The 15,629-nt window shown below is 40.4% G+C and overlaps 1 protein-coding gene across 2 annotated transcripts in view; it reads right to left on the reverse strand.

The window, feature by feature from the left end:
* Positions 1 to 388: 388 nt before the first annotated feature.
* Positions 389 to 15,629, reverse strand: part of loxl2b (lysyl oxidase-like 2b) — a 57,257-nt gene continuing 42,016 nt past the window's right edge. For both annotated transcript variants that reach the window (XM_039803866.1, XM_039803867.1), the window contains 7 exons: positions 14,940 to 15,107; positions 11,352 to 11,517; positions 10,639 to 10,879; positions 7,868 to 7,983; positions 5,219 to 5,355; positions 4,993 to 5,104; positions 389 to 3,267 (listed from right to left, as the gene is read on the reverse strand). In XM_039803866.1, the coding sequence (XP_039659800.1) occupies positions 3,197 to 3,267; positions 4,993 to 5,104; positions 5,219 to 5,355; positions 7,868 to 7,983; positions 10,639 to 10,879; positions 11,352 to 11,517; positions 14,940 to 15,107 (1,011 nt within the window). In that variant the 3' untranslated portion in view covers positions 389 to 3,196. The remainder of the gene's footprint in view (positions 3,268 to 4,992; positions 5,105 to 5,218; positions 5,356 to 7,867; positions 7,984 to 10,638; positions 10,880 to 11,351; positions 11,518 to 14,939; positions 15,108 to 15,629) is intronic.

A 15,629-nucleotide genomic window follows, 5' to 3' on the forward strand; every position in this document is an offset into this window, starting at 1 on the left:
TGATTGTTGAGTTTAAATATCAACAATCATCCTCCAGAATTGCAGACTCCAGTTAGTTAACAAACATTCATGCCCATTTTTCCAATTTTTACAGGGTATGGAGTCTGAAAGGTACTTTTGGAGCAGAATGTTTGTGGGTTAAAAATCACACATGTGGCAGTGTAAATGCTGCCACAGATGAAAAAAGAAAAAGCTGTTTCTTGGGATATCGACTACAACAAGAAGGGAAATCTTTTACTTTGATGATGGCAGTGTGGTGAGCAAAAGTCACTGTGCATTTGAGATTATCCTCTGTCAGGGAAAGATGTTAACATATGATGTTGAAAAATGCATACAGTACATGCACACAAAAAAAGAAAAATAATGAATATACACTGTACAGCAAATATTTGGTTGCTCCTTAACTCAGACATTTATTATAGTTTAACACACAAAGCAAATTGTTCCTTACACTCAGTTCAAGTATACTGTTAGTATACATAATGTAGCTGTTCAACATGTACTGTACCCTCAGAAAACAGAGGACCAGTTTGATAGCACCATTATAAAACATACTACAATAAAATAGGATTCACACATAATATTGTACGTAACGTATTTTTTTGTAAAGGAATAAAACTTAATAACAACTAACTTCAATAACAGTAAGTAATTAATATCTGCAACTCTAACATTGGGGAAATGTTATTCATGAGCCTTCTCTGAGAAGATATCTGTGCTCTTTTGTTTCCTTGTTAAAGCAACATATAAGGCAGTGAGGTAATCGCTGAAACCTTCCTTTATTTGAAAGCATGTTATTGTAGAACAGTCCTATGATCCTCCTGTAGAGTGCCACTGTCTGAGACTTAAGACACACTTAAGTAACATATAGACTGAAGTGTATTAAAGTGGAATTTCGGTATTTTTCAACAGTGACCCATGACTTTGTGTCTAACAACAAAAATCTTTGAAAGTGGTCCAGTATTGAGCAAGAATGCTGTAACTGGCCGCCGCAAAGTGGGCTGCAATGAAACCACCGTAAATGTACGTCCACTAAAAATTGTTGTTTTTGCCACCGACAGGCTCAGATTGGTATTAAGTGTCTGACTACATTATGGGAAGATGGTGAAGTCTCATTCTGAAATCCCGCAAGGTGACACACACACACACACACACACACACAATTTGTAACCACGGATGTATAGTGTGGAACGCGAGTGGGGAGAGGAGTTCCTGGGAGTTTAGAAAGCGGACATTTGTGCTATCTAAAAGATTTTCAATCACACATTTCCGAATTGTGCCAAAGTAATGTAGAGCCACACTTTGAACAGCTTTCCTAGACGTTGATACAGGCAAGCTGAAGTTGAGGCTAGTTGTGCTAGCATACAACTACTGGCTGTTAGCCTGTGATAGAACAGTGGTGTTAATGCTTTAAGGCCTGGTCATACCAGAAAGTGGTACAGCAAAATCGATTAGTGCGTCTTCGTGAAATTTTCTAGAAGTTTAGTGACGTAGTGACTATAGTCTTAGGGCTAGTTGGTAGCTGCCTGGGGAGCTAACCGCTGAAGTGCTAGCCAGTCATAGCTTCCGCAGATTATCTCTATTTTCTCTTTAATGTTCAAGATTTGTAGGTGGTCTTAAATTGCTCTTTAAAGATGGTAGGTGTAATGAATGTGAGAGATTCCTACTTGTTCAGCATAAAGACACTGAACAATGAGAAAAAAAGAAATGTGAGGTCCCATATTAGCTTCAAAAGCAAAATATTGCTACATATCATAAAAAGGAAAGCATGAGACAATGTCTTGGAACTGAAATTGGTCTCAGTCAGTTCGAAATGGCCTCATTTACCAAACAGAAGACATAACCCAATTTTAAATCAGTGTGCAAAATAACTGGAAAGCTATCTAACAGTGCTGGTCAAACAATGACAATGCATACTGTAATGTAAATTATAGGTACATCTGTGAGCTAAATCTTTCTCAAATCATTTTTTCAATAATTTCTGGACTAACTCAAATTGCTTCCCATGCACTTTGCGACACCAATGTCCTCAAAGGATTGTATCGAAACTCACCTAATTCAGATTGTATGCATGTATAGTGTCCAAGTAGTTTTTTTTTTTTTTTTAGATTTTTTGTTTGGGGCATTTTTAGGCCTTTATTTTCACAGGACAGATGAAGACATGAAACGGGAGAGAGGTGGGGGAGTGACATGCAGCAAAGGGCCGCAGGTCGGAGTCGAACCCGCGGCCGCTGCGTCGAGGAGTAAACCTCTATATATGTGCGCCTGCTCTACCAACTGAGCTAACCCGGCCACGTGTCCAAGTAGTTTTACAGAGCAATTTCAGAGAATATATGCCCCGGTTACATAAAAGAAAGCTTTGGGGCACTTTGAGGATCAGCATGTAATATTTCAGCCTTGGTGGATTAGTTTTACGGTTGAATCGGGCAATTAGCACTTGTAATTTGTGATGAATGGGCGGTTTGCTTTTTGAGGACTTGCTTGTGCCACAGTTTTATTTGCATAAACTCCTCAATGAAGATGTGAAACTTCATCTTAAATAACAGACATGCAAAATAAATGCTCAGTTGGCCTGTGCAACAAACTCAGTGTACAGTAAGTGGACTTTAATGTGTAAAAGGCCCTTTATAAAACTCCCAAAAAGTGATATAATACTGCATTTATTTCCAAAGACAAACCACAGCTGTTTTCGATGATTCCTCTCAATCCTCAGGCGACCTGACACTGACATCCAACCTCTCCAGGATGAGCTTTGAACAAAAAGTGTTGCAGCAGGTTTTTGTTAAAGTGCTGCACTTTAAAAGAAGGCACATTCTTGATGACATTGCCCAATGCTGTACCTTGTGCCACTTCCTGGCACGTATATTTCATCACTTGTTCAAAAACAAAAACAAAAGTCACAGGGCAGAAGGAGAGCTTCGCCATTCTCTTGATCTTAACCAGCGAGGTTGGAAGTGTTGGTAAGGCTGTAGCTGCCACTTTTTGGACAGTAAGGGAGGATAATATATTATTTCAGCTGGGTGGGAAAGGAGGGTGTGGGGTCGAACATAAAAAGCTGCTTTGTACCAGGCCAGGGCTGGCAAGCGGAATCCACCACAGAGGGAGATGTGTAGTGGTTGGTGGGCTTCAGATGGTGTCAAGGTGAAGGGTGGCGGGGGGGGGGTCGGCCAGTCGACTCCTCTCCTCTGTTTTGTCTTTACCTGTGGGTCACCTGGTTGTTGAGAAGGCCTGGGAACGTCTGTTCAGTTTCAGTGCTTAATGAGCCACCTATCAGAGACAGAGAGTTACCACCTCCACACTTGTTTCACACCTGATACCAACAGTTTCAATCACCTCCAGTGATAAATGTAGAGGATTTCTGCCCTGCTCAGACTAGACTTATCAATTAATGTAACAGTGTGATAATGATACAATGATAAAGTACTGATAAAATAGTCCTTTTCTGAAGGTCTACTTAGAAGCTTTTTCAATAGCTCTGAACTGCTTTTTCTGAAGCTTTCGGCCCCATCTCATGGTCTTCATCAGAGCATGGAGTCACACTAAGACAGGGTTTTACGATCTCTGTCCCATATGGTTACCTGTTCTCATATGACCAAAAGTTTCATACAGGTCATGTGATGACAACTGTACTGACTCCAGAGAGAACTGAGCAAACTCCGATCTACAGTTGAAGACCATGACATGGGGCCGAAAGCTTCAGAAAAAGCTATTGTATGGACCTTTAGTTAAATACATTTTTTGTCGAACTATATAATTACAAATGACTTAGTAAAATAAATAGTCAATGACAATACATGACGGATCTCAGAGAGGTCCAGTATTGAGCGAGAGCCGGCAGCCGCGAGCCACGCTCCAATGTAATCCTATTGGGCAAATGTACATCGTCAATTTCATTCACTAAAAGTGCTGTTTTTGCCACTGACAGGCTCGTATTGTTATTGTCTGACAGCATTATGGAAAGGATCCCTACAGAGATAGACCTTTTTAAAGAGTACAATCCTCTTTGTTTAACCAGAAACCGCTCTGAGATCGCTATCATTAAGCCCACCAGACTTCATTTAAATAAACAATACTTGTTATAATACCTATTTTTACTTGTAAACCGTTAAATTTTGTGTAGTGATTATTGGAAAAGTGGAAAGACAAACCAAGATGGCTATTCATAGTTTTGTTTGTGTCTGTCGGCTTTGAATGAAGTGCATTTTATGACGATAAAATTTTGATATAGCGATAGCAATTTTGAAGATGTTTTTTATGTTAAAAAAAGGATCTTACTCTTTAAAAGAAAGGTGGACCTTTGAAGGAATCCTTTCCATAGTGTTGTCAGACACTTGGAACAATAATTTGAGCATGTCAGTGGAAAAACAAGCACCTTGTGGACGTAAAACTAAGGTGCGCAATTTCCCAATAACTTACATTGTAGCTTGTTTCGCTGACTGCCGACTGCAGCCATCTTGCTTAAAGGTGCTCTAAGCGATGTTGGGTGATGTCACTTCTTGTTGACGTTCCAAGTATTGTCAAAAAAAACAAGGCTAGCTTGCCCCTCCCTCCTAGTCATCCCGTCCGTGTTCTAACTCCCCAACCCCCACCCCTAAATCCTTCCGATATTATGTTTCGTAGTGCAGGTTGGCACAGTTTGTTTTTGTTGCCGTTTGTGGAGCCTGGGCTGTCTACAGAGACACATTTTTTTACAGTGTGTTCAGGGAACAGGCTGTTAGCGGATAGTTAGGAGATGTTTGCTGTATGTGACAAAAAAATGTTGTAGCCTAAAAAACGTGCGACATCGCTTAGAGCACCTTTAATACTGGACCGATGTCCAAGATTGTTGTTCCCGTCAGGCACTCAGACACAAAAACAGGAAAATAGGGTCCAGGTTTAAAAAACAACAACAAAAAAAACAAAAACAAATTAATAATCCTTTATATAATTTGAAAACATTAAAAAGGACAGTAGACGTTACAGATATTCCTCCAAATAATTGTGAGGTCTTACCATTATGGCAGCTGTACATCCACACACGATGGCCATCATATCGACATCTGCATTTCATGATATTATTGGTGTAGTCTGACTCAGGTACCTCATAGTTTGGATTAATTACTATCTGTGAGAGGGAGAACATGTACAAGTCAGGGATTGCTGTGAGAGGCCAGCACTAATGTCTGCATTTCACTCTTTATTTAGAGAAAAAATAAGGACAGCACATGGGAAACATTACCTGGAAAATGTAATCTCCAGGTTTGATATCAGTTATATCGACCCACTGGCAGTCAATGTCATGCCTGTAGGTATCCCAGCAGCCCACAGTGATGCCTTGATCTCCAAAGTTAGCACATTCATATCTCTTTTCAATACCTGCAATAAGACATTTCAAAATTAAAAAATGCTGGCAAATAAACCCTCTGATAAGCATTTATAAAATGTTATAGCTGCATTAATTATATTTTTTTTGGCCACTTGGGGGCAGTGGAACAAGCTGTAAACACAACATTGACATATTGGGCCCTATCTTGCACTCAGCGCAATTGCCTTTGTACACCGACGCATGTATCATTCCTATTTTGCACCCGACGCACAGCAGACTTTTCCCTCCACAGACGCACGTCGGTAAATTAGGGAATTTATTTGCGCTCCAGGGGGCGGTTCAGCGAAAAGAGGAGGCGTGTTCCGGCGCAAACGTTATGTGGTCCTATTTTGCAGTTTCAGAAAACAATTCCGCCACTGACCAGGAAAAACCTGGTCTAAAGTCAGTGGCGCTAGTCTAAAGTCAGTAGGGCGTTATTCAGATGCTATTTTAGGGGCGCATGCTTGGCCATAATGTAGCGTGTGCACAACGTGCATACACTTCTCTCATCTACAGCAGTTCCCATTTTTGAAAACCATACATAATTACAAAGAAAAATATTACTGAAAATGCGCTTCATGTGTTTGGATAGATCAGGAGGCATTTTACAGTACAATCCTCAAAAAGTTGCAGCATTCTTTGTGGCTTGTTGTGTTTTACACATTTCCATGAATCATGGATGTGTTGATGACATAAATGAGGAAATATTAGAGGACTTAAGGAGACGTGATGTTGAACTACGGTGGGATTGGACAGTCCGGCGGAATCTGGTCCGGGAGTAATGCGCGATGCGCTCCTGGTGGACCGGGTGGACGGAGATGGAGTGGGGGGAGGAGGAAGGGGCACAACAGGAGCAGGTGGTGCATTTGGAGGCCCACGTTCCATGGCTGCAGAATCCTCTCCAGACTTGAGGAGATGCGCCCGAGAGGCCGCAGCAACATCGCCACCTGGCCAAGACGGGCATTTATTACTTTGCCACATCCCGGACAGCTCCCGCTCTGATTGGTTATTTTCACGTTACGCCCAAACCACACCTAGCTACTTCAGACCAACCCATTTTAGATTTGCGTCGGGCGCAAGAGTCATTTATCCCGCCGGTATAATAGCAACAGCGCCCGAGATCCGCCCACAAAGCTACTTGCGTTTGGCGTTTCATACTTGCGTTTCAGATCGTTAAAATAGGGCCCATTATCATCTAATGAAGATGTTATCATGACAATGTTAGCGAACAGTTGCTCATTTACACACCCTGAAGACACAGAGCAGCATTAGCATTTATTTGTTACTGTGTTTCAGAATAACTGATGAGTTAGGTTTGCACGATATGACCTAAAATCTAAATCACGATTAATTGCACATTTTACCTCGTTAACGATAAATGAACAATAATTAATCACGTTGTTCTAAATCATCTTTTCTGAAGCCAAAATGTTTCCAGATGATGGACATGGCGGTAGAATGTTTTAAAGGAGAAAGTAGGCCTATCAAAAGGAATAAATTCAGAATTTTGATATCGATACATTTTCGATTAATCGTCCAGCCCTATGATGAGTGTAAGTCCAATATTCACTCTCCTTTCAGCTCTGTTTTACTCTGGATCAACGGAAGTACATTTCCAGGATAATTGGATCGTGCAACATGGCAAACCTGTTTGGTTCTTTCAGGGAATGATTTAAAGATTTACAAAGGATTTGTTTACGGCATTTACTATCCAACTGGGACGTTTTGGGACCGATTGGTGGGATTGCTAGCTCACGTTACTGTATTGTGAACAGTTTACTTAATTTTCTTTTGCGGCGTGCAAATATTCAACGTTTTAGTTGAATTGAAGTTCCTTCCTGAGACCATTTTGCAGAGGAGCTGTTACTTGGTCCGGAGCTTAGCGCCGCCCAAGACGATTGCAATTGGTTTAAAGAAATGCAAACAACCCAGAGTGTTATTTCTCCTATCCTGGAATGTGTAATGTAGCCAGACCTTAGTCCGCAGCGCTGTGGAGATAGGTCTAGCAATGACAGAGACTAGCTCAGTTTTGTTCTCCACCAATATCTGAAAAGAAATACCTGGCTCTTAAGCTACCAAATGCTCCAATTTACCTTTAGAGGTAGGTAAACAAAGTGGAGCATTTAGCGTCTGTCTGTCTGCGGTTTGGTGCTGGGCAGGTACAGTGTGTACAGTGGGTTTATCAGAACTGCCGAAAAACAGCTGCCTCTTCGCTAGAAACGAGGTTGAGGAGAGCAGTGTAGAGTGAACCAAAACAGTAAAGTCATAAAACCAAAATAGCCAAACATCTCTAGATCTGAGGGGAACTGCAGACAGTAATTCTCTGTGCGACAATTCTCTGTGCGACAAGTGACCCCTTTTACATTACAGTCATATCCACTGTAAAACAAAAAATATTGATTGTTGCAGCTTTAAAAACACATTATTGGCTATGTGAAAAAGGATTGTTTCTGCCACCTTTTTGAAAAGTCAAAGTTTATTCACATCGTGAAATCAAAGTAGGAATACTTTTTTGGTGCTCACCTTCATCACACTCTGAGTCCTCCAGGCAAAAACTTGCTTTGTGTCCTTCTGCCACTTTGGTTCCATTGAGGGAGAACAGGTCATATAGGGTAAACACCTCCATGCTGTGATAATGCCTACACACACAGACAGAAATGTATTTTTAAAAGTCAGGTTCAAAATGTCAAGTACAAGAATGGCACTTTTTGTTGTCTATTGTAGCTCTAGCCTGCTGACGAAAGAGCACCAAGAAAAAAAGACATATTCAAAAAAGAAAATTGCAAATTGGCATCTGCATTGTAAAACATTTCTTGTAAATGGTTCGATTTTGGCCTGATAAGATCCGTCAAGTTCTGCCACTCCAAAGTGCCAAAGGTTTGACATGTGGAAAGCTGGTAGCTGTGGGAAGCTGCCAACATTGAACTGTTCCTCCAGCCAACACAGGAACCACACAAATGTGGGACTTTTTGTATAGTAGCTTAATTTTACAGCACAGGGGCAATTACAGGGCAGAACAACATATGGAAGGGTAAAACTGCTCCAGAAACATGATTGGGGCAGAGTCATCTGTATTTCTTTCAATTAGGTCTAATTTGAGATGTTATTTCTGAATCATTCAAATGTCCTATTCTAATATGAGGTTTACAAAAGAATTGCTTGTAAATTTATAATTAACTTGCGATTTATGTTCCTGGAATATAAACTGGTTACAACTGCTTCCACAAATTATATTGTATGATAAATGTCACATGCATTTCAGTAGGCACGTTGTTCTGTAAAAAAAAGGTCGCACTATTGTGTCCTTAAATATCTTAACATTTTCCTATCACTCAAATTTTCTTGTGAGGGTTAAAAAAGATTTGAAACAGCACAGACGTCATCGCGGGACATTACAACTTTCCACCTGCCATCCTGGATTTCTTTGAGCTGGTCGAGCAGTTTATTAAATAAGGAAACCCCTCAACATTCTGGGAAATATACACATTTCTTTCTGCAAGTTATGTAAGAAGATCATTCAATGTCTGTGTGTTACAGAGCTGTAGCCAGGAAGTGATTAGCTTAGCTTAAAAGCTAAAAAAAAAAAGCTAGCTTTATGCGTGAAAGCAAGGAGAAATGGCTAGCCTGGCTAGTTAATACTACTACTACTACTACTACTACTACTACTACTACCACCACCACCATCACTACTACTACTACTACTAATAATAATAATAATAATAATTATTATAATAATAATTATTATTATTACAATAATACATTTAAAAAGCACTTTTTTAAAAAAGAACTCAAAGGCACTTTACAATAAAACCAGTACATTAAGCACATTAAAAGCAAGTGAAACAATCAACCAGCAAATAACAGCAGTTGAAATGTAATATTATTAGAGTGGGAAGGATGTTTTGATAAGTGATCTTTGAATGTGTCCAGGTCAGTACAGTCATGGATGTGTATGGGTAGTTCCAGAGGGAGGGGGCTGCGATGGTGACCCCAGGTTCGGTGCTTGGTCCTAAGTGATGTGGAGAGGAGGATTCTGTCGGAGGAGCGGAGGTTAGGTGGAGCAGGTATGTGAGGTAGGAAGGAGTCTGCTCATGTAGGGCTTTGTGGATGAGGAGGAGGACTTTAAACTGGATGCGTTGGAAAACAGGGAGCCAGTGGAGATTCGGGAGCTGGTGTGGGTAAGGAAGCTGTCAGAAGAGTTTTGGATGTATCAAAGTTTATTTAGGGCTTTTGCAGATGAACCATAGAGAATGCTATTGCAGTAGTCGATTCTGGATGCAATGAATGCATTGATGAGAGTTGGTCAAAAAAGTGCCTCGGAACACACCGAAGCGACGCCGACTTGAGCGTACGTTCTGCACGTGCGTGAGACGTCATACGTCTCCATAACAGCATGCGGCACTAATCTGTATTGTCACCCAAAAAATTAAAACCGGCAGCTGATTGAATGAATGCGTCACGTGGGTCTGGCTTCTCCCGAATTTCAAAGCCAGACCATAATGGCGGCTCGTTCGGAATACAATCTTGTATTTTACGCAAATAGTTCACCGAAACTTGTTTCTGAAAACATTTTGAGCGAGAAATAGGCCATGCAGTTACTGAATCTGTCTTCATTTCAGATCAACGTCAGTTTAAAAGATTTACGTAAAATTTTGAGAGGCGTTCGTCATGTCATTTCCGGTAATTGGTCATTGAGTCCGACTGCCCACTGGCCGATTCAACATGTCATATCGGCCCAAATGAACGCCGACAGCTCCTGCGACTGACGACGGCATGGAACACAACGAACAGACTTGGGTCACCGACCTCACCAGACTGTCCGACGGCTGATAATCGGGTTGGTGTGTCAGCACCTTAACACACACACACACACACACACACACACACACACAGATTTATCATCCAACTCTCAGGCAGAAAGCAAAACACACCTATTTCCATAACCATATTTCCCAAAATGTTGAACTTTTCCTAAAGCAAAGTGAAGAATATTTGGAACAATTTCACCGCCATTAGCAAAGACATGGTTTGCACGGGGTTAGTTGTTAGGGTTAGGAAAAATGTTGTTAAGTTCTGAGTTTAATGTCAGAATTGTGGATTAAAGTCAGAATTCTGACTTTAAACTCGGAGAACTCAAATACATTTTTCACATTGGCCCTAAACCTCTTCTGTAGATTTGGCTCTTGTGTCCAGTAAATTAAAAAAAAGACTGCTACTGTGAAATTATCATATGGTGAAATCTGTGATGAAAGCCAAGGACATATAAAAGAACCCTTGTACTCTGTGACACTAACCTGTGGCAGTCGTGCCACACCCAGGAGTGTCTGCCAGCTTTGGGCCGGAAGTCAGACTGGCCGTTGTTGTGGATCTGGGAGGAGAAGCGCAACAGGCGGCGGTAGGAGTTGGCTGGCACCTGGTTGGCGGTTGAGGACAGACATTCCTCCTCGTGCGCACATTGCAGCATGAACATAGGCCTGTCTTCCATGTAGGTGGTCTGCTCCACCACCTGAGGGTTCAACACCAGGTCAGGAGCCGCTATGCACAGGAGGATGAAGGAGAAACCACAGAGAAGCAGACAGAGACAACACATATTTAGAAACATATGTCATTGCTACAAAAAAAAAACAAAACAGAAAAGCTCTGGGACATAAAGTAAACGAGCCCTCTTGTGTTTCAGAAAGGGACATTGGTGTTTCGGTTATGCAAACTTTTCACTGAGGCAGAGCTTCTCCAGAAGCAGAAATAATTTAATCTGTTGAATTAAAACTCAATGTGAAGAGCAAATGTGGACTCATTTTAATTCAATTCAATTTTATTTATAGTGTCAAATCTACTAAACTATCATAACATATCTCAGGACACTTTACAAATAGACCACACTCTAGAATTTACAGAGACCCAACAATTCCCTCCAAGAGCATGCATTTGGTGTGACAGCAGTGAGGAAAAACTTCCTTTTAGCAGGCAGAAACCTGACCTCTCAAAAGCATGAATGTGGGTATCTTACTCTCAGAACAGGAGACTCCGGCGGCATTGCGTCCTCCTCCTTTAGCGCAGCTGAGGTGGGCTCCGTGGTGCAGGCAGTGGGACAGAGACATCTCAGTACCAGAGCAGCGAACGCCACTCATCACCACGTTGTCGGCACTCACCTCTCCTGGCCAATACCAAGTCTCCTGTTAAGAAAACAGGACCCATGGTTTACAGCTGACATTACCAGGTATTATACATCTTGTAGATGAAAATTGTGAACATCCGTAAAGTAACTAGTAACTAGGCTATTTGTGAAATTATTTTACATGTAGTGAGTAAGAAATCAAGAAAATGCCTCTGAATGTAGTGGAGCAGAAGTACGAAGCTAGGTTTATGGTAGCCTCTTCAAACATCTGTATGATTCTTCACATACAGACCACAGGGAATCAAACAGCCTTAAATACAGTATGTGGTCAGAGAGGGAGACGACTCTCCAGTATTTTGAATTTGGACTGCAGTAAGTAAGTAAATATTTTAAATGCTAGCTAGCAGTATTACATATAGCACCTTTAAAGTAGCAGAAAATGGAAATACAAGTACAAAAAGTACAAGCGCCTCAAAACGCTGTTTTCCACCACTGTCCGCAAATAGTACCTCACAAATATTCAATTTCACTGGTATGGCTCTAACTGAAGAGCAGTGGTGGTATTCAGATACTTAGAGATTCAGATACTTAAGTAAAAGTACTAATACCACACTGTAAAAATACTCTGTTACAAGTAAAATTCCTACATTGAAAATATTACATAAGTAAAAGTAAGTTAGTATCATCAGGAAATTGTACTTAAAGTATTAGAAGTAAAAGTAATTAATGCAGAAAAATCCTCACATTTTAGAAACCAGAAATGATCGACGTGTTTAATGGTCTAATCATTTCAGCCATATATACATAAATATATACACACACACACACACACACACACACACACACACACACTGGGTAATTTAATTTAGAATATGTGCAAAAATCTCAATATGTAAAGTAACTAGTAACTAAAGCTGTCAGATGAATGCAGTGGAGTAAAAAGTACAATATTTCCATCTGAAATGTAGTGGAGTGTTAGTAGAAAGTGGCATTAAAAGAAAAGACTCATGTAACGTACAAGTATCTTCTGAACCAGTACTTGAGTAAATGTACTTAGTTACATTCCACCACTGCTGAAGAGTATAAGAAGGTCCATATTCTGCTTTAAATAATTAATACTAATGGAAAAAAGATTTCAAGAAACTGGATAATTGTATTCCCACTAAATATTCAACTCTGATGATGCTAAGCAACCATGTAGCCCTTTTTTGAGGATATCAATGGACATGTTCGCAGTAACATCATATATTGTTGTGAAGACAGGTGCTTCTCTACATTGACCACTAGAGAGCACCCTATCCTTTTATATAATCATGGATGGGCAATTACTGTATATTGTATTCATATATAATGGGATTGCTTTTCTTTAACTGCCAAATAAGGCCTGTGCAACTCATGTACCTATGACTGGAATATATGGTACTGCCAGAAAAAGGAAATGAACCTAACATAATTCCGTAATGTACCCCTATTACAATAGACAGTGCTTCTCACTTCTGCCTTAAGGTAAACCTGACTTCCTATAATCATACAGAAACCATCATTATACAATTTCCACTCATAAAACTCTGCTCTTCATTCCATCGCTCTGCAAACACTTTCAAAGGCCGTTATATGAACATTACTGGCAAAATGATAACACTGAGAAATAATTTGTGAAAAATAAATTGCATACTGCATTTTTGCATTTGAATTATGTCCTGACTTTAGCTCGTTTCTAATGAAAATTATATTTTTTTTATAATGGCACGATTCTGTCAGGCTTCTTCTGTGAAATCTTTCAAATCCAGTAACTATAGAAATGACAATGATTAAGGCCTTTTCCATTTCATTAGAAATTACTTATTCATAGGAATGATTGGATTATTTTTTTTAGGGAAAATAGAGACAGATAGAGAATAAAGTTTACAACAACGAATCAAAAGTAAATCGATTAGGTTTCAATAGATTATAATTGTATTTGTAAAAACAACAACTCAGTACAACTAATTAAACTCAAACAACTGTCTCCGAACTATGTTCCCTTTCATTAACACATTACATAGTGTCGGTTAATCGGTTATTAGTGAGAAATGGCGTTCACACAGTAATACATTTATCAAGACTTTGGATGTCTGTATGTAGCAAGAAAATAATTTGAAATGTGAAGCACAATGACAAATCAGGGTTAAACTGGGACTTCCTGCGGAAGATCCTGTGTTCAGATTTGTAATGTCCAGGTTTGATTAGTTAGACTGGAAGAACATTAAACACACAAACAGACTGAACAAACTGATTAGGAAGGCTGGCTCCGTTACTGGCTGCAAATAGGACACTTTTGAAGCTGTGGTGGAGAGAAGGTCACTGAACAAATTGTTATCTATCATGGATAACCCCGACCACCCTCTCCACCCCCCACTGGTCCAACAAAGGAGCACCTTCTCCAAGAGGCTCCGACAGTTTAGATGTCGCACGGACCGCTACAGGAAATCATTCCTACCACAGGCAATTCAACTTTTCTACACTTCACCACTGAGTGTTAGATAAGACCCATAGACATCACAACTGCACTAAATGCACCTTGCACACAGAGGTCTCAAGTAACGAAGTACAAATACTTTGTTACCTTACTTAAGTATACATTTTGGGTATCTATACTTTACTGGAGTAATTATTTTACAGCAGACTTTTTACTTCTACTCCTTACATTTTCATGCAATTATCTGTACTTTCTACTTCTTACATTTAAAAAATAGCATCGTTACTCCTATTTCAGTTCGGCTTGTTTTCATTCCGGTTTGTCATCGTTCAAAATAACACACACACAAAAAAAAACCTATCCAGATAAATGGCGCCATCCGGAGAGAGTGAATTTGATTGTGGTTGGATGAGAAGTATAAACACATACCATTCCGACACCTTATTGGTTTGTACGCGATCCATCGCACCGGCACAGACCCGCTGCTAATACAGCACCTTAACGACCGTTATCTACCGGACCGAATAGCAACGTGGATTTCGGTGCCATATTTAGGTGTCACTTAAATGCCTGCGCTTCTCTCTGATGCTCCGAAAACGGACGTTTGAGGGAACTGAAACATCGCCACACGGGACGCTAGTTAACATTACACTCGGCAGCAGGTAACGTTAGCCTACCGTTAGCTAGCAGCTGGAGTAAACACGGTTAAAATGCTGACAGCTAAACGGTGTAAAAGTGTGTCTGTATTTCACTGTAGAGGATTGTAACACCAGACTGTAGCTGCCATTGTCTGAAAAACACGGAAGAGATTTGTCACCTTTTTCAGCCCTTCTGAGTTTGCAGGTATGATTTTAATACGTGTTTTAATACGTTTAATAATATGTGTTAGTTTTCTTCTTAAACATTTCAGATATTTACTTTAAAGGTTGTAACATTTGAACTGAAGGAAGAAAAATCCTGTTACTTTTACAACAAACCCAAACCCAGGCTGATTCCCACCTCCTGGCTGCTGTGTCTCGTACCTGGAAAGCGTTGCTGGCGAAGCCCAGGCCCAGCTGTCTGCAGACCACCATGGCCTCCATGGTTCCCCAGCTTTCGCTGCACACCGTCCCCCACACCAGGGAACCATTCCTCTCCACCAGCACCTCCACACGGCCCTCATGGGGGTTACGACCTCCACTCAGACGCAGCTATGGGCACGAAAAACACAACGGACGCACTGACTTAAAGGCTACGTGCATCAATGATGTTTGACAGGATATTTGGTAATAGTAACAAGTTACTGCAAAGTAACAAACCCAGCATACATGACAACATATTCTAAGGATTTGGTAAAAAAATTTAAAAAGGTAAATCATGCATGATATGTACAGTATAAAAAATTATGACTTGAAACACTACGAGGATGTGCAAAACAAATGCAGTAAAGAATGCAGAAAAAATAGCAATGAGAAACTGATGATCGATACTAATGCAGTACGTATAATATCATTATTTAAAATAGGAAAACAAAATAGGAGTCACATACTTCGCCCGCTCAAGATAGCTGTATAGGAGAAGAAGGACCTTGTGTTTCCTCCAAGCCTACTTAAAAATGCAGGTTTTAGTCATTACTTTAGTGAACTGTTGATGTAAGAAGCTTTTGCAACTCAGGCATGGCCGTATCTAGCATTGAGGACACCAAGGTCCGGACCTGGCCGAAGATATCAATG

Source organism: Perca fluviatilis, chromosome 6 (genome assembly GCF_010015445.1).
Source record: "Perca fluviatilis chromosome 6, GENO_Pfluv_1.0, whole genome shotgun sequence".
In the NCBI taxonomy this organism is placed as follows: domain Eukaryota; kingdom Metazoa; phylum Chordata; class Actinopteri; order Perciformes; family Percidae; genus Perca; species Perca fluviatilis.